The sequence below is a fragment of the Fukomys damarensis genome, unplaced genomic scaffold, assembly GCF_012274545.1.
Source record: "Fukomys damarensis isolate Sample0158 unplaced genomic scaffold, DMR_v1.0_HiC HiC_scaffold_5, whole genome shotgun sequence".
In the NCBI taxonomy this organism is placed as follows: domain Eukaryota; kingdom Metazoa; phylum Chordata; class Mammalia; order Rodentia; family Bathyergidae; genus Fukomys; species Fukomys damarensis.
The window spans coordinates 32,330,573-32,357,349 of NW_022900917.1; the positions used below are offsets into that span (position 1 = coordinate 32,330,573).

At 37.7% G+C, this 26,777-nt stretch overlaps 2 protein-coding genes across 7 annotated transcripts in view; both read left to right on the forward strand.

Moving 5' to 3' along the window:
• The window catches only part of Tpd52 (tumor protein D52), a 49,133-nt gene extending 47,875 nt beyond the window's left edge, over window positions 1-1,258 (forward strand). For 4 of the 6 annotated variants that reach the window (XM_010636241.3, XM_010636237.3, XM_010636238.3 and 1 more), the window contains one exon: window positions 39-1,258. In XM_010636241.3, coding sequence (XP_010634543.1) covers window positions 39-158 — 120 coding nt within the window. In that variant the 3' untranslated portion in view covers window positions 159-1,258. The remainder of the gene's footprint in view (window positions 1-38) is intronic. The other 2 variants (XM_010636240.3, XM_010636242.3) reach the window with 2 other exon arrangements.
• A 4,654-nt stretch (window positions 1,259-5,912) lies between these two features.
• Window positions 5,913-26,777, forward strand: part of Mrps28 (mitochondrial ribosomal protein S28) — a 117,883-nt gene continuing 97,018 nt past the window's right edge. The window contains exon 1 of the mRNA XM_010636235.3: window positions 5,913-6,176. Within this exon, the coding sequence (XP_010634537.1) occupies window positions 5,967-6,176 (210 nt within the window). The 5' untranslated portion in view covers window positions 5,913-5,966. The remainder of the gene's footprint in view (window positions 6,177-26,777) is intronic.

The window sequence follows — 26,777 nt, forward strand, 5'->3', positions numbered from 1 at the left end:
TTTTTTTTTTTTTTTTTTTTTTAAATTTTTAAAAAAAGTCTAAAGTAGGGGGAACCAAGCCTGCTGGCAGTGATTTTGGAGAAGTCTTGAATTCAACTGCAAATGCTAGTGCCACCGACACGGAGCCGCCCACAGAGCAGACACAGGAGAGCCTGTGAGATCGCTACCTTTGTTCCACTACCCACTGCCAGATGCTGCACGCAAGATCCAAGCACATCTTGTCAACAGTCATTGCTGTGGATTTCTACCAGATGTGCTTTTATTTAGCTTTACATATTTCTTTGACCAAATAGTTTGTGAGTTAAACAAATGAAAACGTCTTCACTTGCACTCCCAGGAAACACCTTGAATGTGCATTCAGGGCCCTTTATTTAGGGAAATACTATTATTCAGACACAGGTAGTACCTGCAGACACTTGCTAGAATGATCGGAGAAGCTGCAGGTGATCACAGTTGCTTTCCTACTTTACAAAATTGCTCTGCATCTGAGATGCTACTTGGATCTTTGTTTTCTAGATGATTTTTTTTCTCCTTTGACTCTGTATATTTGATTCCTAACTCAAATTATTCTTTTAAATTTTCTGAGTCCTGGTTATTAAAAAGTTTTTGTGCCATTTTATTTACATTTAAGGGAACAACTTAACAGTTACAAAAATTTTGTTTTTGAATATAAACACTGTTTTTGTATAAAGTACATATCTTGGGTGTGTGAAGATGCCAGACTAAAGTAAACAGCTTTAAATCCAATTTGTTATAGTTGTGTGACAGTATATATAGTAATTCCAACTACTGGGTGACTTGGGAGTAGGACCTCCTCATATCTATAACTGCCATTTGTGACTAAAACCATTTCAGCATATTTGTTATTTTGCCACTTTATCAACTTTTGACAATATTAAAATTTTAATTTCAGAGTAAATGAACAGTTGACCAAATAACAGAGTCAAGCCTATCAGGTTGAAATATAGGTGTGCTCATCAATGTTCAGTTCAAACACCTGAAGTGTTTTAGGCCTTGATAGCTGTAAACATGGTAAGCTCAATCACATAAGGGGAAGCAATGCTGTCTCCATTTAATCCATTTAGCAACTTTAAAAATAAGCACACAGTTATGACTGATATAACTTGAACATTTTTCTACTAAGGTGTTGGTGATAACTCTTGAGGGTGTAATTTATTAACAAAAATGAATTCCTCATTCTCTACTTGTTTGCAATGTTAGAAGTGATACTGTAGACACTGCTCCTACTTTGAAAGCTGGATGTAGGCTAGTGATCAAAAATGAATTCCTCATTCTCTACTTGTTTGCAATGTTAGAAGTGATACTGTAGACACTGCTCCTACTTTGAAAGCTGGATGTCCAGGCTAGTGAATCAAACCCTCTGCAGAGGCCAAGGTACTCTAGTAACTTAATAATTATTGATTTACACCACCACTGCCACCATTTCCTTACTGCTGTATGTTTATGGCCTACAATGTTCTCTGTTATTTATCAAAATGTGATTGTTTTCTTGTTTATGCCAAATATTAATTGCCAAGCTTCGAGTAACCTAACACAATTTTTAAAAGCATGACTAGATTTACTTGAAGATAAATTCTTCTGAAAACCCAATTTGAAAAGCCACGATGATATAAATGACATGCTGCCATTCTTGATTGCTAGAGCTTTTGTTACCACTTTGGATGCAATGGAAACTGTGCTCTATGACATGTGCAAAGCTTAATAAATTCTGCATATCAGTAGTATAGGTCTCAATATTTATTATGAGGCCAGTGGTCTGGAAACAGCTTGTTGTATTAAAGAGTCATCTAGTGTCTATCCTTTGAAAACTGTATTTCACTATCAAATCACTGCTTAATGCTATCAGACTAACTCTTTAAATCATTTCCTTCTAGGGGCTTCAGGCAAAGATTGTTGAAGTTTTGTCCCAGAGGAACAGATATGTAGAAATTTGTCACTTTATAGAAATATTATGGTTATTTAACATAGCTGTTAAATTATTATTATTTTTTTTTTTTGGTGTGTTCCAATATCTTCTCATCATATTGTTTCTTGGGTGTCCTGCCCTGTTCTATTTTTCAGCAATGGCAATTTCTTTAGGTAAGAGAAATATCTTCAAATCTTTTTTCCCATCATGAGGAAAAATGGGTGTGGGATATGGGGGATGGGTTTATGTAGGTGAGTATTGGGGGTGGCTATAAAAGAAATGGGAAACTCCCTTTCCTAGATATCTTCCTAATTTAAAAATTATTTAATCTGTTATACAGTACTCTGCTCCTAGAAAAGATGAATCCAGAAAAATGTGAATTTAGAAATATTCACAGTGTTCTTTGTGGCAGATTTGGTATGACAAATTGAGATATTTAGGAAATTTGAAACTGGTTAGGACTGCTGGAAAGTGACCCTGGCTACTCTTACTGTTTTGTGTTTAACATTATAACAAAACAGGAGAAAGAAATCTGATATTTATGAAATCTCAGATATTTAAAGACCTTACACAAAGCAGAGTCCTTAAATTATAGTTTGTGGGAAATAAGGATAGGTCAAAGTAATCTATGAAGACAACTCTAACTGGATTATCCCAGCAACTCCAATTACTGAAACAGAAAAAAACATTTAATTTGGATCATTTGTGGATCTGTTAAGATATACATGGTGTATTTTTTGTATTTTAAAGCAATAAAAATTCTATTAATTTGGGTATGGGTTGTTTTGTATGTATTACCTGTCAAGCAAAGGGGCAAGTCTATTAAGCAGCTTCTCTCAAACCCTTCATAATCTGGATATGTAAAAAACTGTAAGTACCTGTGTTGAATCAACGTATGAAGCAAAGTGAAAAAAAACAAAACAAAACTTCATGCTGGCTATTAAAATGCATGTATTGGGCTGGGGGTTTCGCTCAGTGGTTCAGCCCTCTGCCTCAAAAGTGCAGGGGCCGGAGTTTGATCCCTAGTACCACAAAACAATGAAAAATGCGCGTATTAAATGACTATTTTCTGTATATATATTCCAAAGGAAGTGCTGCATAAGGCAGTTTGTCAAGACTACGTTTTAAGACAAAGTTACACTATGTAATTTAGGCTGATCTTTAACTTGTGGCAATCCTGCCTCAGCCTCCCAATTGCTAGGATTACGTGTATGCCACTACACCCAGCTTCTTATAGGTCTTAAAACCAGATGGGAAAAAAAACCACGCTTTTGCCTGTTGAAGAGACATTTGGCCATTGATTAATCATTTTTTTAGTGACTATCCATTGAAAGTGGATTGATTATAGAGACTGTATAAAAAGCACTATCAGGAAACTTCACAATTTCATTTTGCTCTGATGCGGATACTCTAATGCTCTGAAGGCTTTTCACCCTTAGTATGTTAGGCCTCAGAGGGCAGGGCCTGCCTGTGCCTGTCACCTGCCAGCACTACATCAGTAAATGCTGTTTGGTTAATTCAATTCTTGCCAACTCTCATATACTTTTGGTGTTACTAAAGATGTTGGTAGTGTGATTATTTCAGTTTGGTAGTTTTCCTACCATGCAGTAAAAGCTAAACAAAATTTTGTTTGAATACTTATGTGTAAGGGGATATACTTTTTCATTTTGACACTTAAGCATAAACATTTTCCTAGGTTTCTTAGTTTCTGTGTTATCTTCCAATTTGACTTTTAATATTCTTTCAGCTCCTTAAATGTCACTGCCTGTCCCTACTCATCTACATGATTCCTTTAATCTTAAAAATGGCTTAAATGACTGTAGACTTGTTGTGTCTCTAGATTTGTCCTAACAGGCTCTTACACTTGATTAAAATGCATGAATTTCTAACTATCTGCTGGTCATTTTGCTTGTCCATAATAGCCACTTTCCCAGGTATTTCACTGTCATTTTAAATTCTTTTCTCAGGGCTATGGTAATGTAGTAATTTTATATATGAGACCATAGCCAGTAGACATAAAGCCAGGAATTAAATTATTTTGTTTCCTTGCCACCTCCCATTACTAATATTTTTGCCGTGTGTATTGACAACCTGAAAGCTATAAATGAAAAACTGGTCTGTATCTTTAGTAAAGCAAGGAGGAGGGTACTGGTAGAGCAGGGTTTGAATCCTTAAGAAGCTATAATGATGTGAAGACACTGCACTACAGCAGATGTTCCTGTTGATCTTTGTGTAAGCAAGAAACCTTGCAGACAATCCCCCCTTATTGATTCAGTCTTCTTCAACCCTACTTCTGATGCTCTCCCAAAGGCAGAAAACTAAGGTATAACTTGAAGTTAGTTGATAACAAACTTGTTTTCAATTCTGATGATTTTGGCATTAAAAAAATGTTTAATGTGAAAGTAACCTTCAATCTTCAAGTAAAACCGAAAGCTTCAATAAAGTACATACAGTTCATCACATTAAAACTGCAAACATTAAGGGGAAAAAAGATAAAACATTTGTCCTCAAAATGTCTTGTCACAGTTCTTAAGGAGCAATCATCTGGTGAAGGCAGGGCACAAATATCACATATTTACTTTTTATTAATTTATTTTTTTAGAGACAGAGTCTCTCTGTAGCCCAGGCTGGCCTTGAACTCATGGCAATCCTCCTGCCTCCACCTCCCGAATGCTGGGACTACAGGCCTGTACCACCATTCCCACTTTTTAGTGAATTTTGAATTTTAGAGCTTGGACTTTGTAACTCCACTTGTTCTGTTCATAGTGATGTAAAGTTTACAAGGCACTTCCTTAACAGTACTGTGGCAACAGCTTGGTTTCACTTGTAAAACCAAGTGAACCAATATGAAATGGGCTTGCCTAAAATAAGGTTTAGCCAGGACTGCACCTGAGGGCTCTCAAAGGTCGCTGACCATGCTTTTTACAACTTACAGAGTTTTATCTTTAAAGAAGTGGAAGCAGCTACAGCCAAAAAATAATACAAAACTGTCTTAGGCAAGAGTCTTAAATGTTTAAGGGAAAACAGTTTTAAATGCTAACGGGAGAACTCACCTGGAGAATTTACCTTAAAGCTTCCACTGAATTTGTGTTCTGTACACTGCCTGTGCCACACAGGTTGAAAACGTAAGACTGAATTAAGTCCATTGTCAAACACATTTCACAGGTAAGGTCTATGATCCTAAAATTTCCTTATCTCAGAGTACCTTTAAATGACATGGAAAAGTGTGTGCCACATGTCCCCCAAAGTAACTAAATGGTAAACATAAAACTGTTGGGTAAAAGATTGAAACGATAAACACAAGTTTGGCGTTGGGTTTAGTTTTGAAGAGGGTGAGCAAATTCTAAAAATTAACATTGAGGCTAGAAAAATAAAAAGGGTGGGAGTCCCTGGTGATGCAATGTGGGCACATTCTGAAAATTTTTAAATAGATTAGAAGGGATAGTAGCTACCTATAGGTGACAAAATATCTCAGAAGGATTACTATTTTCATAACCAGGGTGGACTGGCCGCAGAAGTGGCAAAGTTGGGTCCAGGGTTTCCACACGTCTCTTTGGGCCCTACAGTGTGTCCACTGCAGGGGTTCCAAGAGCAAGTTCCTACTTTAATGGAATTTGCAAAGAAGAGGGAGCAGACTAAAAATTATTTCAAGTACAATATATGACGTATTAGGAAGTGCTGAATGGTACATGGAGAAACAAGTCCAACCGTGTCCGAGCTGCCAAGTCTAACGGAGAACCTCGGAAAGAGGAACGAGACAGCCAATTATGGGGAGACCCCCCCCGGACGCGAAGGACAGCAAGAGTGGTATCACCACGTCCCCCTGCGAGTCAGATACTTCCCACTCAAATCTTACCGCACTTCCAGCCACTAACGATTTGGTCCAATTTTGGCTGAAGTATACGCGCTCCACTCTCCTGCTCCTAACAAATGCCCGCCACCCTTCAGCGCTCTAAGGCAGGTGGGCGGAGGCCTCGTAGCCCCGCCCCTTGACCCCGCGCTTGCGGAGCGGAGGCCAAAGGTCAGAGGCGAAGGCGTCATGGCGGCGCTGTGTCGTACTCGTGCTGAGGCAGCGATGAGTCGTTTCCAGCAAGTGTTTCTCTTCTCTTGGCGCTTTCGAAGCTCGAGCACTGACAGTAGCTCCGGCAGCGGGAATTCTGATTCCTCAGAGCCTAAGGCGCGCCTAGGGGGCTTCGCGAGCGCACTGGAGCGGCACTCCGAACTGCAGCGGAAGGCGGAGCTCGGGCGGGTGAGGACTGACGGGAGCATCGCCCAGGGCGCGTGGGCCGGCCGGCGCAGGGGGTGGGGTCACGGCGGAGACGCTGCGGGCGGAGCTGGGGCTCGGGACTGGGGCTCGGGGCGGGGCCTGGCGTGCGGATCCTAGACCCAGAGTTTGGGATCAAGGGTACCAGGGTCCGGAGAGCCAGGAGGGGCGAGGGATGGTTATGTCGTATCTCTCCCTCTGGCCACTGGCACCCAAACTTATGGCTGGTGTTTTTTTCTTCATTCATTGTACTGTTAGGCGACATTCACCTGCATCTGCTGTCCCCACACGCCTTAATTTGGGTCTGGCTGTGGGGAGTAGTGGGCACCGCAGGGAGCTTGGCCAGTGAGGCGGTCCCGGGTGGCTCTGACACTCGGAGACGAGGTGGAGTCACTGGGAGAGGCAGAGCTGTGCTGTCTTGCACAGAATAGCTCCAGCATGAAGCTTGGTATCTGGTATACAAGACTTTTCATAAATATTTGTTATTTAAGTCAATAGGTGGATGGTAGAATTACTGTTTCTGAATTTGGACAATTAATCTTTCCGGGCTGCACTTTGCTTATTTGTTTTTCTTTAATTCCGTTTCAGCCAATACTTTAGTGAAATACAGTAAAGTTACTAGGTAAATGAAATAGAGGAAATAAGTGTAAGGACAAACCTGAGTGTTTTTATTATTAGGTTCAGCAGACATGAAGTTGGATTATATGAAACAAACCTTGTGTATTAATCTCCATAGGGAATGGTACCAAACAGTTCACAGACAGGCAGCGTCCTGGAGTATACGGTTACTTTAGTAGTTATTGTCAAAGTTTTCGTAAGATCTAAGAAGTCTGGTGTGTTTTCTGTTTTCTGCTGTGGCGAACTACTGCACATTTGACACAACATGTAATTGAGTAGTCTGATGGGGTCTTACTGAACTAAAATCAAGGTGTTGGCAGTTTCCTTCCTTTCCTGAGACTCTGGGGAAAATCAATTCTTGCCCCGTCCACCTTGTAGTGGCCATCAACATCTCTCCGCTCATAACCCTCTTTTGGCATCTGCAGTGCCAGCAATAACAGAAGGAGTCCTTATCAGACCACATCATTGTGTCTGTTATACCTCCCTCCTCTGCTTTTGAGGTTCCTTATGATTACATAGGGTACACCCAGGTAATCCAGGACCATCTTATTTTGCTATCAGTTGATTATCAACATTAGCTTTCCTTTGCAAGGGAAGGTATTACTTTCACAAATTGTAGAGATCAGAATTGAACACCTTTGGAGACACTTTATTCTGTCTGCTGGAAGAAGTTAAAATCACAACAGATAGCTGTGATAGATCTGAAGCCATCTAAGGGGGAGAAGTTCAGATTCATCTTTGTCATAGGGTTTGAGGACTACTGTGATAAGAAATATAAGTATATTTCAGTGATTTTCCTTTGAATATTTATACAGGAAAGGAATTTCCCTGTTTCTTCTAATATCTTTCATTCATCCTTTCCCTCCCATATATACCACATTTCAGGCATCTTCAGAAGCCCCCAGAAAAGTTGATAAGTTGATTGTGTCAAGAATGAAAATTGTAGTATCACGCACAGAGTAAGTGAAGCTCAAAATATCTCTCATACATCAAGATTTCACATGGGAAGTAGTAATAAATGGTTGTTTAATGAAGAAAAACAGGCAGGTTATTTAAGAGTGACCCAGGATTACCTTTTCTGTTCTCTTCAAGACTGTTAATTGGGTGACTCAGTTTTTCAGGAGGAGGCTGGGGTGTTTCCTGGCAATCCCAGCATATTCATTAGATTTTCCCAGTCTACCTCAGACTGATTGGAGTCTCCTTGGGCAGTTTTTCTCTACATAACACAATTTTGAAAACACTATTCTAGTAGATGGAGGACAAAAATGTTTGCTAGTGACTTGTAGTTCATGTTTCTTGTTCATAACTCTTGTCCATCTTGGTTTAATGGGAAGAAAATTCCCTGGGGAAGAGGGTAGCTGGAGGCTGGTTGCGGACTCCATATTACAGATTCTGAACTTTGAAGCACTGAGCCGTGGGACCTGTTTGCTGACTCTTGTTGCTTCCTGAGCCAGGTCATTATACGCCCTGCAGAGCAGCCATCTTCCTAAAGTTGGGTTATGTAGTCAGACTTAAGATTTGATCTTTTTTGCTTTTCTTGGCAATCTTGTAGACTGATTCACACTGTCTGCAAGAACAGTAATGTGTCTTGCCAGGCACCCAGGCCTGCTGTTGTTTAGGTACTGCCTAGTGCCCAGTTTAAGAGCTTAGGCTGTTTCAGGCTGCTAGGACTCAGATACTCATTCTGCCTTGTTACTAGCCGAGTGCCATAGCCTCTCTTTTCTCAGTGGAGATAATACTAATGAGTTAGTGGAAAGTTTTCATGAAATAATACATTTAAAGCATTATCACTATACTGACTGCTGCAGAGGAAGATGTCACCCAATACAGTTTATCTTTTATGTGGCTCCAGTTTTTTCTCCTTCCTATGCCTTATGGAGAATAGTTTCGCTGAGGTGCTTCTAGGATTGCATAGTTCTTTCAATGAAATCATACTGTTTTCTTAAATGATTAATAATAAGCCTTGTCAAACCATATAGGTTCATCATTTATAAAAACTGTACACTCAGTGAGGATGCTGATAATAGGGGAGGTTGTGGATTTGGGAACAGGGACTGCATGGGCTGTCTACTGTTTTTTGAATTTCACTATAATCCATTAACTGCTGTAAAAATAGGTTTTTTAAAGAAAGCATGTAGGATGCTAAATGTAAATAGGTCTATCTTCTGGTCTATACAATAAAATCAAAATTTTCACAGCCAAAAAAACAAAACCAACCAAACAAACACCCTCCCCCCAAATTATAGGCCATGTTGTTTAATCCCACTTTTAATGACATTTGTAGTCTCTTAATATGTTAACTTGTGCTGGAGTAGTTTGTGCATAACTCAGAATGAAGTTTCTTTTTACTTCATTACTCAATTGAACATAAGTTTCAAGGGGACAGAGATCTTGTTTCTCTTGCTGTGGTGTGTCCCTTGTACCTAGCACAGGGCTTGCCCTGCGGTGGCTACTCCAAATATTTGCTAAATGGATAATGAACAAGTTGTCATATGGGAACTTCATTCGTACTTGGCCTGTTTTTGAATTGTGATCTATGACTGCTCACAAATAATTGCAAAAGTAAGCATGTTAAATGGGCCTGCCCAGAATAATTGAGCAAAAACAGTGGTAAAGTAATAAGAAATTGAAAATAACACAATAGTTTTAATTTTAGTGTTTATTGAAAGTTTTCAGTGCACTTCTGTCTTATACTGCATTTATCATGAGGGATGTGAACAGTTACAAGTTGTTGATAAGGATTTAGTGTGTGAAAACTCAGTTTACTTTTTGAAGTTTCTGGACCTAGTTAATTGGAAAGTACCCTGAGGTTACAAAATGCATGCTTATTGTATGATCAGGATTTTGGGAAAAAAATATTATAAAAATAAACACTTAGTTTTCCCGTTTTCTCACTTTCTCAAGGCTGAACAGTGCATTTGTTAATACATATTTCTTTTTTGTTTGTTTTGTTTTGGTTTTTGAGACAGGGTCTTGCTATGTAATTCAGACTGGTCTCAAACTTCTATGTAGCCCAGGCTTGCCTCTAACTTGAGATCTTTCTGCCTCCGCCTCTCAAATGCTGAGATTATAGCATGTACCACCATACCCAGCTATGCAGACCTCCTCAGTTTTATATATACATCCATATAGACATAAGCTGAGCATATGTATGTACACACACTGTTTCAAAAGCAGATTGATTTATATTGTACTGCTTTGAATGATATTATCCTTGAAGATTGTACGCTTTAGATTCAGACAGTCTTGGTTTAAATCCTGTTTCTTCCATCATTTTACTAGCAGTTTTTTTCTTGGGAAATTAATATTTGTGTTTCTCTTCCTTTTTTATAAAAGGGAACCTCATAGGATTACTATGAGATTAAATAATTTATTATTGAAAGCACTTCGTATAAGTGCCTAATACTCAAACACATTGTTTTGGTTGCTGCTGGTGAAGATAGCTGTTTTTGACTAAGTATAACTTTGAGCTATTTATTGTTTTATATTTATGATATTTATTTCTTATTAAAATTTTTGCTTCTATTCTGTGTTCTGGATAAAACAATAATTTGCTTAACTAGGAAAGGTCTTTATTAGGAGTGTTAAGTGGTGGATTTTTTTTTTTTCTAATATGTGGTTCTGGGGATTGAACCCAGGCCTGGGTGTGTGCTAATAAGAAAATCTCTACCATTGACCTAAATCTCCTACGTGGGTTTTTGTGATATTGGATAACCAAAAGAAAATACAGAAATTGAGAACTAGGGCATCCCTCATTCTGATTTCAGTCACAATTGCTGTATGTTCACATTTTTGTCAATTCGAACCTATAAAATACTTCGATTAATAAAAGTGACATTGGGTTCTATGTATGATTTCATTTGTAAAGTGGTTTCTGCTTGAAACAATTGTTTGAAAATAAAGTTTGCTGGTCCCTAAACAAATGTTTATTGTGTTCCCTTTGCTTTCTACCCTGAAATTAGCTTCCCTGACTGCAAATTTCATTGTAAAAATCATTTCCTCTGAGGACTGCGGATTTATTAGCTCATTGGTGCCACTGGCTGCCTCACAAGCTCAAGTTTGATCTCTGGTACCAAAAAAAAAAAAAAAAAAAGTGATAGGCCATTGTGATCTTACTAGCCAGATGCAACTCCTTATAAATGACCTGGGCTTTGTTTTATACGACCTTTAGGGACAACAAGCATATTACCCTTGCAGAGACCTTTACCCTGCAGCCAGATTTGAACTGAAGACATCATGAATTCCTTATCTTAATTCACTGAGGGTATAGGTAAAGGGAATTCAAGTTTCAAGGACCTGTACCACCACTGTTGCTTTATATAAGGATGTAGGTTCCATGTTATCCTAAGCTCATCTCACTTTTCCTTTGGTTCATTAACTTTAATGCTGGTTGATGCATTTATTTCTTCAGCTAGTTGTTTTGTTTTGTTTATTTTCAGAGTAGTGACCAAGTCCTATCCATATTGTAACCAACGTAGCACGTGCTTAGCACTTATGTATAAGGACCTGGTAAATGTTTACTAAAGACAAGAGTATACAGAGTATTTTTGCCAGTTATTGTTTTTTTTTTTTGGTACTGGTTATCAAACTCAGGACCTTGTGCTTGTGAGACAGGCAGTAAAACCACTGAGCTAAATCCCCAGCCTGCCAGTTACCTTTTAATCCTCTTTTTTTATTTTTTTAAAAAAATTTAAAAACCTTAGTGTAACTATGAATTGGTTAACTGGGCTGTGGCATATAACTCATCTGAGCCACAAGGTGGCAGTCGTGGAGCAAAGATTTAAAGTTTTGGAGTTTTTGTTTTGTTTTGTTTTTTATAAATATTACTGCTGCTTCTTGACAGTAGAGGGTGGCATATCACTTTGCAGCACGTTGAAAAAATGGTTTTCAGAGATTTTGTGGGGGCAGGAGCATGCAGTATAACATCTCAGTACTTAAGTTCATTTAGAATAGTGTTGTTACAAAACAGTTTATAACTTTACCTTTTCTTAGTGATATGTTAGATGGATTTCATGCAAATATTTTTTAGATGTTTTCACTTTTTTCATGAGTATTATTGTTGTTTATCTTTTTAAATACTGCGATATTCCAGGAGACAGAACATTTAATCAGACATCTATTTTCAGAATTAAAAAAATAGACTTTAAAAGATTTGTTTCAATGTAAAGGGGAAATTTTCTTATTTTTTAAAGTTTTAAATCTATTAAATTCATCTAGTAGCAAAATTATATTATTTTAGTTAACCTATTGCCTTTCTTCCAGTTTTATATTGGTAGTTTTAACAGACCATTTAAAAATGTTACTTAATATATAGAGGAATATTGAAAAATATTTCTAGTTTTAACCATGAGATCAGCCTGCTTTTGAATTATGGAATTTTAGGAGGTTATCTCTATGTTAATAATAAAAATCTGAAATGTTTAGTTTCCCCAGCAGAGTCTAACATTTTCAGAGCATGGTTGGAGAAAACGACCCCTTAATAAAAGGATAATGAGAGAGTGAATTGAAGTAGATAGAATTCTCCAGGGAAAGAAAGTTTTGATCAAGACCTATGATGTGTCTATAAACAGTGCTATCCATTTTGTGAAAGGAGAGGTGTTTATACACTGTATGCATTTTGTTTTGTGGAGGTGGATATGATCTCAGTTAGACTCTTATGATTTCCCAAGTCACTGTTAGCTTTTGATATTTGTAGCTTTTTCTGTATTCTCACTTTTTACTCCAAAATACCACCACCTTTAAAAAAATGTGTATAGGTTTTTTTTTTTTCTTTTAAAGATTATATTAAATGTTTTCTCATTTTTAAATATGATTGTAGCCCTTAAGTTTGTTTTTATCTATTGGGATTAAGTAATGGAAGAAATAAAAGAAACTAAGCACAATTGAACAGAACCAGATTTGTAGGGATTTGTGAATAAAATTAAATTATTTTGATTCTGCTTGAGTTTTGCTTTCCTTCTAAAGCTACGAGGACTCTACTCTTGGCAAGTGCTAAGAAGTGAGTCAGTCCTGGCACGGGCATTTCTCGGGCCAGGAGTCAGCAGTTCAACAAGTTGTCTGATCTTGACCAGCTAGCTACCTAAGATTTCCTGGGTTCTCCCAGAGGAAATGAAGAACACTTGGAGCTGGGAGTTACTGGGGCAGAGAGTATTTATTCTAAAGGCATGCACACTTAGTTCATATGAAAACCTATACACTAAAAACTGTAAACAGCCCCCACACACTTAACCTGGTGAATGGTTAAATACACTTGTGGATCTTTGCTGCAAAATACTAGTTAGCAGCCAGGCGTGGTGGTGCATGCCTGTAATCCCAGCAGTCGGGAGGCTGAGGCAGGAGGATCACTTTGAGTTCGAGACCAGCCTGGGCTACATAGTGAGTTCCAGGTCAGTCTCAACTACATAGTGAGACCCTGTCTCAAAAAACCAAAACAAACAAACAAACAAAAAACAAAAACAAGAAAACTAGTTAGCACTAAAAAGTAACAGATGATTGATATACAGAGCAATTTGAATGACTCTGAAGGGAATTATACTGAGCAGAAAAAAAGTTAGTCCCTAAGGGTTTTATGTACTATGGGATTCCATTTATATGACCTTCTTGAAATGACAGAGTTATATAGAGAACAGATAAGTATTTGGTAAGAGTTGGGAATGGGATGGGTAGGTCTAAGGATGATGGGGATCATAAGAGGATAACACAGGGATGCCTGTGTTAGCAGAACTGTTTTGTATCTTAACTGTATCAAGATACTGAAACCTGGGCCAGGGATTTATTTAGCTCAGTGGTTCTGCCACCGGATTTGCAAGTGCAAGGTCCCAGGTTCAATCCCCAGTACCAAAAAAAAACAACAACAAAAAAAAAACTTATCATGATATTGAAGGCTGTATTTAGGATAAAATTGTATAGAACTAAATACACACATCGTAACAATTATATGTAAAACTGGTAAAATCTGAACAAGATTCTTAGATTGTATCAGTGCTGATTTCCTAGTTGTGATAGTCTTACAAGATGTTAACCACTGGGGGGACTGGTAAGGATGCAGTGGATCTCTGAGTATTATTTCTTACAACTCCATGTGAATTGACAATGATCTCTAAATGGAAAGTTTAATTTTTTGAAGAAGGGGATCGTTTCACCAGTCAGGCCCACGACAGGTAAGACCAGTGATTTCTATCAGCAAAAAGCCTGTAAATCCATATTATTTCCTATACAGTGAATTTTTGGTTACAGGCAATGTTGTGTGGAATACCTTGTTTTAGTGATAAGGGATTCTATAAATTTAGAGATGGTGGCTTTGGTAGAATCATTGTGAGTAGGTAAGACAGGTTTGAATTCATAGCATCTGTTCTGCTGGTAATATATTGTTAACCCTTTTTCACTTGTAGAATGGTTCAGTGTAATCATACTGCCACCAGGTAACCAGCTGATCTCCTAAGCAATGGTGCTACCACATTTTGGGAAAAGTGTTGGTTTTTCCTGCTGGCAGATTGGTCATTTAGCAGGGTCTGTGGCATTATCAACATGGCTCCTGAGTTAATGTATAATATTCATCCCATAGACATATAGGGCTCTGACACCTTGGTGAAAGTTTTAGGGGACCAGTAGTCTGAGGGCTTGCAGAGATACCCCTCTTAGCACTAAGATGGAAGCATATGCCTGTTGCCATGGTCACTCCACTTTGTTTTTGACAGTACTGGGGGTAAAACTCAAGCCAGTCCAAGTTATATCCCCAGATCTTTTTTAATTTTTATTTTGAGACAGGGACTTGCTAAGTTGCCAGCCTGACTTCAAATTAATGATCCTCCTGGTCTCAGCTTCCCGCATAGCTGAGATTACAGGTATGTGTCACTATGCTCAGTTCCACTTTGTTCTTCAATCCGTTTATGAGGGATAGTAGTTGGGGAAAGTGGTTGGTTGACCAGCATCCGTGAACTAGTTATCTTGTCCACCTGAATAGCAAGATTCTTCAGTGCTGAAGAGGTCATTCACATGTGACTTGTTATGGTGTGGATGTAGCTTGTTAAGGTCTCGTGTTGGGAGCGTGGTCCCCAGTATGGTAATGTGAGAGGTGATGGGACATTTAGGAGGGTGAGCCTAATGCAAGATGAGTGGATCATTGGGGGTGCTATGCTTGGAATTAACTGATGTAGTTCTTTCGGATCCCACTCAGTTCCTGTGAGAGTGAGGTGCTGGATAGGAGCGATTCTTACCCTGGAATTGTTCTCTGGCTTCCTATCTCACCAAGTGATCTCCCTGTGTCACTTGCACTCCTGTCATAATGCCATCTGCATGTGAGATGCAGCCAGGGAGGCCCTCAGTAGAGCTGGAACCATGCTGTTCAGCCTGTCACATTTCAAAACTTTGAGTCAAATAAATCTTTTTTTTTTATAAAGTATATGGGCTTTGGTATTTTGTTATTGCAAAAGAAAAACATTTATGTTCTCATTCTGTGCCTACTCACAGAAGTTTATCTACAAATCCCTTTCCAAGACCTTGTCATTTATTTTCACCCAGTATTGTCTATCTTTGGGATTAAATATCACTCAGCCAATCAAGCAAGCTATTGAAAGCCAATCCCAGTCACCTAAGCTAATGCATTGTATCTGGAAACTCTGCATACCAAGCCCATATTAATTTTATCTCAGGCAACACTTTCCTCTCACCATGATCCAATACTCTTATGATCCATTCTTACACTTATCCCCAGTTACACTATCCCAGTTAAATAAGTTGTATAGTACTGACTCACTTAAGATCTTCGAGCAAGACATTTGATCTAGTCTTGGATGTGTTCCACTTACCAGAATGAATTGACATTAGATAACCTGAAAAATTGGGAATTCAATATACATGGTCATTGAACCATCTATACAATTAGACTTTGAGTTATTGTTTTTAGAAATCTTAATCCTGTGACTAAGGGAGATAAGGATTTCTTTTAGGATCGTCATAGGAACTTTCAGATTCCTTACACTGTCCTTTAGTTGAGATTTTTTTTTTTTTTTTTTAATGTATTGGAGATCAAACTCAGGACTTTGCTCTTGCCAGGAAGGCACAGCACCACTGAGTTAAATCCCTGGCCCTAGCTGAGAATTTTTAACAGCACATAACTAGTATATTTATACTTCTGTATTTTGACATAACTGATCTGGGGTTGAAAACACTTGCTCACCACAAAATGTTGCCTTCTGTGGGCATTTGCTTATAAATGTCTTCAGGTATTAAAAAACAGCTTTGCTGTTATACACCACACACTGCCAGTGTTCCTCATCACTGGAAATGGGATCAATTAATGTATTTAAATTGAGTCACTTTAGAGAACAAATCCCAAATGACCCCAGAATTAATTCCAATAATCCAGATTAAGGTTCTGTTCCTCTGAACCTATTTTGGTGTCTCAGCTCTTATGTTCACAGCCTTACCTATTTTTTAAAAGTCTAGTTATGAACCAGTTCCTGTCCTGAACATTTTTCTCCAGATATTTATTTGTTTGTTCTTGTATTTTTTATTGCTCAGAGTAAGAACAAGAAGCAGAAGTAAGTAGCGGTAGCATTTTTATATCAGATCCCCGAAGACGCTTTGTATATAATACATTCTGAAAGAATTTTTGACTGGTGTGTTTGTTAAACATTGGAATGTGGGTAGTAAGATAGTGCCATAGATAGGATAGAAATTGGTTTCTAGAAAGTTCTTTTTAGAATAGTAAATACACCAGTTTTTTTTTCTTTTAGAAACTGAGATTGTGTATTTATGCAATTTTTTAAGGTAGTGAACAAGGCAGACGTTTTTTCTTTCGTCTTAAAGTATAGCAAGGAAGATAAAAATTTAATAATAAATTTTAAATGTGATATGCATTACTAAATAAATTATATAGTACTAACTCATATAAGATCTTAGAGCAAGACATTTGATCTAGTTTTGAATGTGTTCCACTTACAAAAATAGTTGGAAATAAAATTCCCTGTGTCTACCTCTGTACCCTAGCTTTTGTCACACCATCTCTGTCTTACCCAAACCTTAAAGCACCCTTTGGCCCCATGTTGTGTCTGTGTGTGTCCATTTCCTCTCCTTCCCCCACCCCACGTCTATTAGCATCTGTCCTGAAGCTCTCAGAGGGAGAGGGGAGGGAGGCAGCAAGGGAGGGAAGGGAAGAATATGAACCTAGCTTCCTTTTGTAACTGTATTTTCACCTGGTCTAGCATAATTATTTCTCTGCTACTATGATATATCTTTGTTACAAAGATCCCTAAACTTTTTTCAGTCATACTTCTTCATTAATAAATTTTGAGGTGCATCCTACAAATATTTACTTTAAGAATACATATGAGTACTACAGTGCTATTTAATATATACATTTTAAAGCATGCACATCTTCACCCCCTCCCATATTTAAGAATGTAGTGAAAAAAAGAAAGAAATTCAGTGTTTTGTTTTGGAGCACAGTGGTACCTTGGTTTAGGAATGCTTTTGTTTGCAAATAATTTGGTTTGCATGCAGTGTTTGGCAAACTTTTGTTTTTGTTTACAAACTACATCAGGTGACAAACACAACCATGGACATCTTTCTCACACAAACACAAACATAGCCATCTTTTCCAAAATCATAGAACAAGTTAAATCATGGAGTGAGGTACCACTATATTTGGTATTGAGCCCAGGGCTTCTTGCATGTTAGGCAACTGCTCTGCCCCTGTGCTACATCCCCATCCCCAGTGTCTTTTTCTTTTGTCCTGTGGGTTATCATGAATATCACTTCTCTTTCATACTGCCTGTCCTCTTTCCTCTAGTCCCACTCTCTAGATTTTTATTCCTTGGCTCCAAATCTCTGATGTCTTTTTGTGAATACTCTCCAGTTTAACTTTCTGAACAAGTATTTCTCTCTTGCTTACTTGATTTCCCTCCCTCTCCCTCTCCCTCTTCCTCCCCCTTCCCCTCCCCCTTCCCCTCTTTTTTAGTTTTTTGAGACAGAGTCTTGCTTTGTAGTTCAGGGCTGGTGCTGAACTCACTAGGTAGCACAGGCTGGCCTAGGCTGATATTTCTGCCTCAGCCTCCTGAGTGCTGGAATTACAAGCGTGAGCCACTGTGCTCAGCTTTGATTTCTCTTTATTATACTACTTCCCTTTGGGCTTGTTCTACTAGAGGTTGTCAAGACTCTGTAGGTCTCAAGACTAAAGCAGAAAATGAGTTATCTCAATTTTTGCTTCTCAGGACCATTTTACAGTACTGTTCTATTAGTAATAAAGTTTCCCCCACAGAAATCTTTTAGATTTTTTATTTAGCAGCAGTTCACAACTTCATACTTTCCATCTACATATTTCTCATCTTCATTGACTGCAGTATCTTTATTTATGATTTTACCAACATTTTGGCCACATAATTTTTTATATATTAACCTCTTATCCTGCAACTTTGCTGGTACTAGTCAGTTTTTGTTGTTGTTGTTGTTGTTATTGATTTTTTAAAAAAGATTTTTCTGTATAAGTGATCATGCCTCCTGCAAATACTGTTTTATTCATTCCTTCCTGATCTGTGTTCTTTTTATTTTTTGCTGGGTTGTGTTTTTTGTTTGGTCTTGCTACATTAGCTAGGACTTCTAGTATGACACTGAAAACCCAAGTGAGAAAGTACACTTTGCCTACTTCCTGAGTTTAGTAGGAAAGCTTCAAGTTTCTATCAGGTATGATGGTAGCTGCAGGGTATTTGAAGATACTCTTCATCAAGTTGAAAAGATTCCCTCTATTCTTATTTTATAGAGGGTTTTTAATTATGAATGGGTGTTGGATTTAGTCATATTTTTTTCAGCAATTATTTATATGACCACGTTTTTCTTCAGCCCATTGATATGATAGGTTACATAATTGATTTTCAAATATCAAAACTGTTGTAAATTCCATTGGGGTGTGATATATAATTCCTATGTTATTTGGTTTGACTTGCTAATATTTTGTTCAAGATTTTTGAATGTATGTTCGTGAAAGATACTGGTCTGGTTTTCATTGTAATGTCCTCGTGCAATTTTGGTATTAGGTAATGTTGGACTCGTAGGATGCATTAGGACATATTCAGTAATTCCTCCATTTCTGTCTTCTGAGGGATTGTAGACAATTGCTGCAATTTCTAAATGTTCAGTACAATTAATCAGTGAGTTTATCTGGGCCTGGTGCTTTCTCTTTGGAAAGGATATTATTAATTATTGACTGAATTTCTTTAACAAACATAGGCCTATTAAATTGTTTTTCCTTGTGTGAGTTTTGTGGACTGTGTCTTCAAAGGAATTGGTCCATTTGATCAAGTTTTCAAAATTATGAACATAGAGTTCTTCTTAGTATTATTTTATTGTCCTTTAAGACCTATGGGGTCTGTAATGATGTCCTCTCTTATGTGTAGTTTTACTTTGTGGGGTTTTATTTACCTGCAGTCCATCAACAAGAAGGGTTAATATAGGATAATATGTTGAGAGGGAGAGAGAGAGAGAGAGCAAGGGAGGGAGAGGGAGAAAGAGAGAGGGGGGAGGGGGATATTAAGGTCATGGTCCCATACATTTTATTATAGTGTATTGGTATAATTGTCCCATTTTGTTATATTATTATTCTTTTACTGACCCTAGTTTTTAAGTTAAACTATAAAGTGTGTGTGTGTGTGTGTGTGTGTGTATACATACATACATATATGGAAACACATAGTACTACTGTCCTTGGTTTCAGGCATTTGCTGAGGGTTTTGGAATGTGTCCCACATGAATGAATGAATACTGTATCAGTCATTTATGTACTCTTTCTGTTGGTTATCCTGGCTGGAGGCTTGTGAAATTTATTGATCTTTCTAGAGAACCAGGTTTTGTTTTGTTTTGTTTTTAAGACAGGATCTCACTGTGTAGTGCAGGCTGACCTGGAACTTGCGGCAGTGCTCTTGCCTCAGCCTCCTAAGTGCTGGGATTGCAGGTGTCCCCAGCACACCCGACCAGAACCAGTTTTGACTTTGTTGATTTTTCTGTATTGATTTCCTTTTTTAACTTTCATTGCTTTTTGGTCTGATTTTAATTTTTTCCTTCTGTTTAGTTTAGTTCAGACTGACTTTGCTTTTCTTTTTCTAGTTTGCCAAGGTGAAAGCTTAGGTGATTGATTACAGACTTTTTTTCTTTTCTAATGTGTACACTCTATACTATAAATTTCTCTGTAAGCACTGCTTTCACTGCATACCACAAATTTTGATTGAATTCTGCTTTTATTTTAATGTAGTTCAGTGTATTTTCTCTTGAGATTTCTTCTTTGTCCCGTATATTTAGAAGTGTATAGTTTATTCTCCAAGTGTTTTGGGAGTTTTGAACTGTCTTTCTGTCATTATTTCTACTGTAAATCCCTGACTTGCAAATGAGTTCTGTTCCGGGAAAATGTTTGTTAAATTGGATTCATTCTTAAGTCCAACAAAATGAGTCTTATACACCCTTGACAAATACATAACATACACTGCTGTGCACTTCCTAGCAGTCCCCTCCACATCACCACTGCTTTTCCTCTTGCTTCCGCATATCCTGGGTTGTCTGAGCACTGTACTCCTGTACACTGTCGTACTGTATAGTAAGCAACAGTGACACAGCTGTGACCCTGTCGGGTAGATGTTGGAGCTGTTTCTGTGATTTGTTCACATCTAAGTGTACTCCTAGTGCGAGGTCTGTTCCTACCTGTGAAAGTTCTCAACTCACATGTTCATTCATAAGTTGGGGACTTACTCTAGGTCCACTGTGATTTGAGAGCAAACATGATTTCTACTCTTAAGTTTGTTAAGGTGTATCTTATGATCTAAAATATGACTAGCTTGGTAAATACTACATGTGAGAATAGTGTGTATTCTGCTATAGTAGGATGAAATAGCCTCTAAATGTCCATTATATCCATTCGATTGAAGGTGGTATTGAGTTTGGCCATATCTTTACTGATTTTCTGACTGCAGAATCTGTCCATTTCTGACAGAGAGGTGTTGAAGTCTCCAGATATAATAGTGGATTTGTCTGTTTTTCTTGCAGTTCAATCAGATGATTGTTTTGTTTTACCTTTCTGTTGTTAGGTACATAAAGATTGTTATGTTTTCTTGATGAATTAACCCGTTTGTTATTATTATTATATTTATTTATTTGATTTTGGAGACAGGGTCTCGCTATGTAGTTTAGGCTGGCCTTAAACTCACTGTATAGTTCAAGCAGTTCTCAAACTCATTGTGATCCTTCTGCGTCAGCCTCCCAAGTGCTGGGATTACAGGCATGAGCTACCACGCCTGGCTAACCCCTTTATTATTAATGAACTGTTTATCTTGAACATAATTCCATGTTAGAGAAACTAAGAAAAGTAAAAGTTTTTTTTTTTTTTACTTGCACTAGTTCTTTTCTTTCTTTATGTAGATATGAATTTCTGACCTTTATAATTTTCCTTCTCTCCAGTTTCTTTTAACTTTTCTTGCAAGGTCTAGTGGCAACAAATTCCTCAAATTTTATCCTAGCAAGTCTTCCCCCCCGTTGTTTATTGGTACCTTTTAGGTATACAATACAGTTACATTCATTTTTGGGATCTTGTACCTTTACATGATGTATCTTGGTTCTTATTTTTTCCCCATTCCCCTGGCCTCCCTTCACCACCTCCACCCTTCCCTATTTACAAATACTTTGTTTCTATTTTTTTCTTTCTCTTATATATTTTCTTTCCCTGTCTTTCCTTTCCCCTAACTCTCCTACTTCTCCTACTCCTTTAGACCTTTTTTTCCTATTTCACATTATCAATTCTTACTGATTTTTAATTAATTCTTATTTTTATTAATTTATTAATTTAATTCTTATTTTAAATCATCAATCCTTATTTATACTTTAAATTTTTCATATCAGAGAAACTCCTAGCAAGTCTTTAAAAAAAATTTAATGGTTTCTGAAAAGCTCTTAAATACAGTAATTCTTATTTTTGCACGTCTGTAGGTAAGGTTTTTTTTTTTTTTTTCTCTTTAGCTTCCTTCAGAATTTGTTTCTTTATCATTGATTTTCTCTAGTTTTAAAATAATGTGGTGTACTATTTTGGCATTTATCTGGCTTGATGTTCTGAGAGGTTCCAGGATCTGTGGGTTTGGTGTTTGATACTAATTTGGGGAAATTCTCAGTTGTTACTTTTTCACGCACACACACACACACACACACACACACACACACACCCGCGCGCGCGCGCACACCATACTAGGGATTGAACCCCAGGCATTCACACTGAACTGTTGTTCCCCAGGACCTTCCAGGTTGGTCACTGTAGCACAGCTTTGGAAAGATAAATCCTTTCCACATTCTCTTCCTCTTTCTTTGGTTCTCCCTTGCTCTCCCTCTGCTTCCTGGTCACTGTGTGGTGAGCAGCTTTAGTCTGACTTGCCCTTTAACCATAATCTTTTTGTCTTGAAGCCAGCCAACTATGGATTGAAACCTTTGAAACCATGAGCCAAAGTAATTCTTTCCTCCTTTAAGATATGTATGTTGGTATTCTGTCCTAGCAACAGAAGGCTAACAGCCCCGATGACTGTGTCCCCTGGAGTTTTCTCTTAGGCTTGCCCACCCTGAGGTTCCAGCAGTTTGTCTTGTAGTTCAGATTCCTCTTCCTTTGCACTGGTTCCCACAGAGGTTAGTGCTTGGGGCTTCTGGTTTGACCTGCACCTCTCTGTATTGGCTTGTCTCTGAGGGTCACAGTTGCCCCTCAATCCCTACCTTTCAGATAGATTTTAAAAGTCTTGTTGATTTTTCAGTTTGTTCAGCTTTTTACTTGTTGTTAGAAAAGACTGGCAGCTTCTAGCTTCTCTATGCAAGACTGGAAATCAGAAGTCATCATACAACTTTTCAGTATCATATTCTGAGACCTTCATATCTACTTTTCTTTACTTACAGATGTGCAGTTATTTGTATATCATTATCACTAACAACTGTGTTACCTTGAAGTTCTTAAACTCCTGACTTCTTTCTTTACCCTTATGTTCTGTAATTCCTTAACAACACTTTTGACTACCAATTCATCAACTTTTCTCTGATCCTGTATTCCTTCGTAGTCTGGGACCACTTGGCAGCCATTCTGTTATCCTGTGATCTCACTGACTTAATCTTTTCCCTTACCTCCACCCTAGAACTCCCTTAGACAACTTACACTGCTCTGCTATGAGCTGCTGGGTTCTATATTAGTCCAGGGATTTTTGACCTTGGCACTAATGATAATTTGGACCAGATAATTCTTTGTTGTGTGGGGCTGTGTTGTGCATTGTGGTGTGTGCAGCAGCATTCCTGGCCTGTTTCCAGTAAATTCCAGTAACATCCCCATCATAACTACCATACTTATCTCCGGACATTGCCACATGTCCCCTGGAGAGCACAGTCATCCTGGCTGAAAAATATGAGGTTAGTCAATAAAATTTGTTGGTGACTGGATCTATAAGGAGTTGATTGCTTTTTTTTTAAAAAAAAGCTACATTTTAGGGAGTGCTTTGTTTTAGGCACTGTTTGAGTGCCTTACATATGGCCACATATGTATTCAATCCTCGTAGCTGCCCTATAAACTAGGTACTGTATTAACCACATTTTATAAAAGGAGAAAACAGCAGAGAGATGCAGTAAGTTAACTTGTCCACACAGCTGGTTAGTGGCAAGGTCAAGATGTGAACCATGTGGTTGGACTTCAGTCTTCATGGGTTCTTCCATGCCAGTCCTCACTTAACTGCTGCACAGCTGTTGTTTTAGTGCTTTACTTCACTACTTTTATCTGTTGTTATCTGTTGTTGCATAGTAAACTACCCCAAACTTAGTTCTCCTCTGCACAGTTTATTCACAATTTTTATAGGAGAGAAAAAGATTGTGTTTATTTTTGCTAGGGCAATAAGTACCTTCTTACCAAGTATTGTGCTCTTGAGGTATTTTGTGCTCGATGGGAGATTGGCTGGTCTACCTTTACAATTTTTAATTATTCCTCTTGTTTTCATTCTAGTCTTATATTATTATAGCACAATTAAGTTCCACATCTTTATGGAATGCTTTAGGATAGATGGCTTTTTTTTTTTTAGTTTTCATCTTTCTGCATACTTTTGCACTGCCATTCCTTTGCTTTGCCTCATTAATTACCTGTCTTCTACATCCTTTTCTGCCCACTAGCAAGTATAGTATGTTTACATGCTTTGGAATCTTATTCCAAGTTTATAAATTTTTTTACTTTTTTCATTCATTTCCATCATCTAATGAAATTTCAAGAGGGAACAGGTATCTGTAAGTACTATGTATCCCTTCTTGAACCACTAATGCATTTATTTTTTATTTTTCATCTATTTTTATTTTTATTTTTGGTACTGGGGATGGAACTCTGCATCTTGTGCTTGCAAGGCAGGCAGCGGCACCACTGAGCTAAATCCCCAGCCCCCTAATCCATTTATTTCAATAAAAGAACATTGTTAGCACCACATGTATTGGTTAGTGTTGAAATAAAAGTTATTGCAGGACAGTTAACAGAAGTGAGTGTTTCTAAAATCACGTGTTGGAGAAGATGTGTGCTGAACATTTTTTTTTCTGGCTAAGTATCTTTAAGTAAGTTGTGTATACCATTTCATTATTATTATTATTATTATTATTATTATTATTTTATTGTTTGCATTAAAAAAGTAAGCTGGCCTAGGCATGATGGTGCAGGCCTGTAACTCAGCACTCAGGAGGCTGAAGCAGGAGGATTGCCGTGAGTTTGAGGCCAGCCTGGGGTACATAGTGAGTTCAAGGTCAGCTTGACCTACACAGTGAGACCTTGTCTCAAAAAAAAAAAAAATAAAAAAGATGTTTCTATGTGTCTTGTGGCAACTATTATTTAAGAATTACTGTTCAGCATAACATGTACCTTTGAACAGCAGGTACAGTACTTGTGTAAAATGAAGTAATTGGACTAGTTGACGTTTTGTGTTTCTTTTAACACTAATAAACTCTGATTTTAAGCTGTATATTAAATATTATATACACAATAATTATATATATGTGTGCGTAATGTATATTAAGAATTTTAAAGTAACAGTTTTTGAATTCTAGATTTTATATGAAGAAGGAAATTGTTCTATACAGAGATCATTTTAGTTAGCTTTTGATACATGTCTTTTGAGGGATTTATAACTATATTACTATGAGAGTATTTTTGTAAGTTTAAGTAAATGTGTATAGCAATGTGTGTACTTTTTTGGTGGTGGTGCTGGGGTTTGTATTTTAGGCAAGCACTCTACCCGTGAGCTACACCCTGCTCTCTAAACTGTTTTCTTTTTTTTTTTTCTTTTTATTGAGTTTATTGGTACATTTTAGGTAAACTTATCAGATAGCCAGTGTTCACTGAAATGTGATATAATAAGCCTAATGTGTGCAAAACTAAACTTCCTCTTCATTGTATTGCTCTTCCCTCCCTGCCTTATTTCTACAGGTAAACATCTTTGTATCACTTCTGTTTTCCTGTGGCTACTGCTTTAGTATATAGGCCCTTTAGTATCTCTATTCTTCTAGCTAATTGAAGGAGCATCTTAAAAAGTCAACCTTCTTTCCAGTTTTTCTCCCTCTGGTCATCTTACACATTGCTGCCAAAGCTTTCTTTTCAAAACAAAGAAGCAGAACTGTCACCCCATTGATTAGAAACCTCTTTTGACTCCCTGCTGCTTACAGGATGTTTAACCCATTTAGCCTAGGATACAAGACTCTTCACAACCAAAGAGCGAATAGCAACTAGTTCAGCAACATTTTGCACCCTAAACTCTGTTATTATGTTGGTTTAATGCTGTGCTCCTCTACCATTTCACATAGTTTTATATCAAGGCCCAGAACAGAGATTGGTACTTGTCAAATGTTCAATACTTAATACATTCTTACTGACTAAATGGCTGAAAATGGTATTGTTCCCTATATCTGCAATCCCTTTATTGTCCTCCTTTTTACATAGGCAGTCCTGTCCAGCTTTCAGCCTTCACAAGGATACAGTAATGTAGAGAATAACAGGAAATCTGAGCTCTGTAACCAACTCTTTGGGTTTTTTTTTGTTTTTGTTTTTGTTTTGTTTTTTTGGTTTTTTGAGACAGGGTCTCACTATGTAGTTGAGACTGACCTGGAACTCACTATGTAGTCCAGGCTGGTCTTGAACTAAATGCAATCCTCCTGCCTCAGCCTCCAAAGTGCTGGGATTACAGGCGTGCGCCACCACGCCTGGCCTGTAACCAACTCTTAAAGTAAGCAGTCAACTCCAAACTACCTGCTTTACCTCTGACAGCTCTATGATACAGACCCAGTGGTTGGCAGTGTGTCTCCAACCTTTTCAGTCCACATTACCATGAGAGCAGCTAATAATGTTCGCCTAGAAGCTTTATAAACAGGACTCCTTGTTGCCAACATGTATTGTGGAAGTTGTGACATTTATTACTTTTAGAAGTTATTTGACAATTGAGTGTAGTTTAGCTTGTGCCTTAGAATTCAGAGATGGTTCTAGGGTATGATTTTTGAAGGAGAGCTTTGATTGTTTGATACAATTTCTCAAAATCAGTAAATATTAATGAATGTGCAGTTTAAAAGCAAATTTAAGTGTTAACCTAAGGACCTTAGGCTTGTGGTAAAATCATTTTACTCCTGAAAACATTCATCTCCACTGTAAAATGTGATGAATTGGGGCTGGGGCTTTAGCTCAGTGGTTCCACCATCTGTCTTGCAAGCGCAAGGAACTGAGTTTGATTCCTGGTCCAAAAAAAAAGACATCTAAAATGTGATGAAGTAAAGGCAAAAATAATGGTAGAGAAAGCAATAACATTTTATTTCCTCTAGATTTTATCTTGTTTTATTGTGGTGCTGGGGCTTGAACACTAGGCCTTGCCCACAATAGCCAAACACTACCACTGAGTTGCATCCACAGCCTTTTAAATTTACTTATTATTATTATTTATTTTTTTTTCTGAGCCAAGGCTTCTA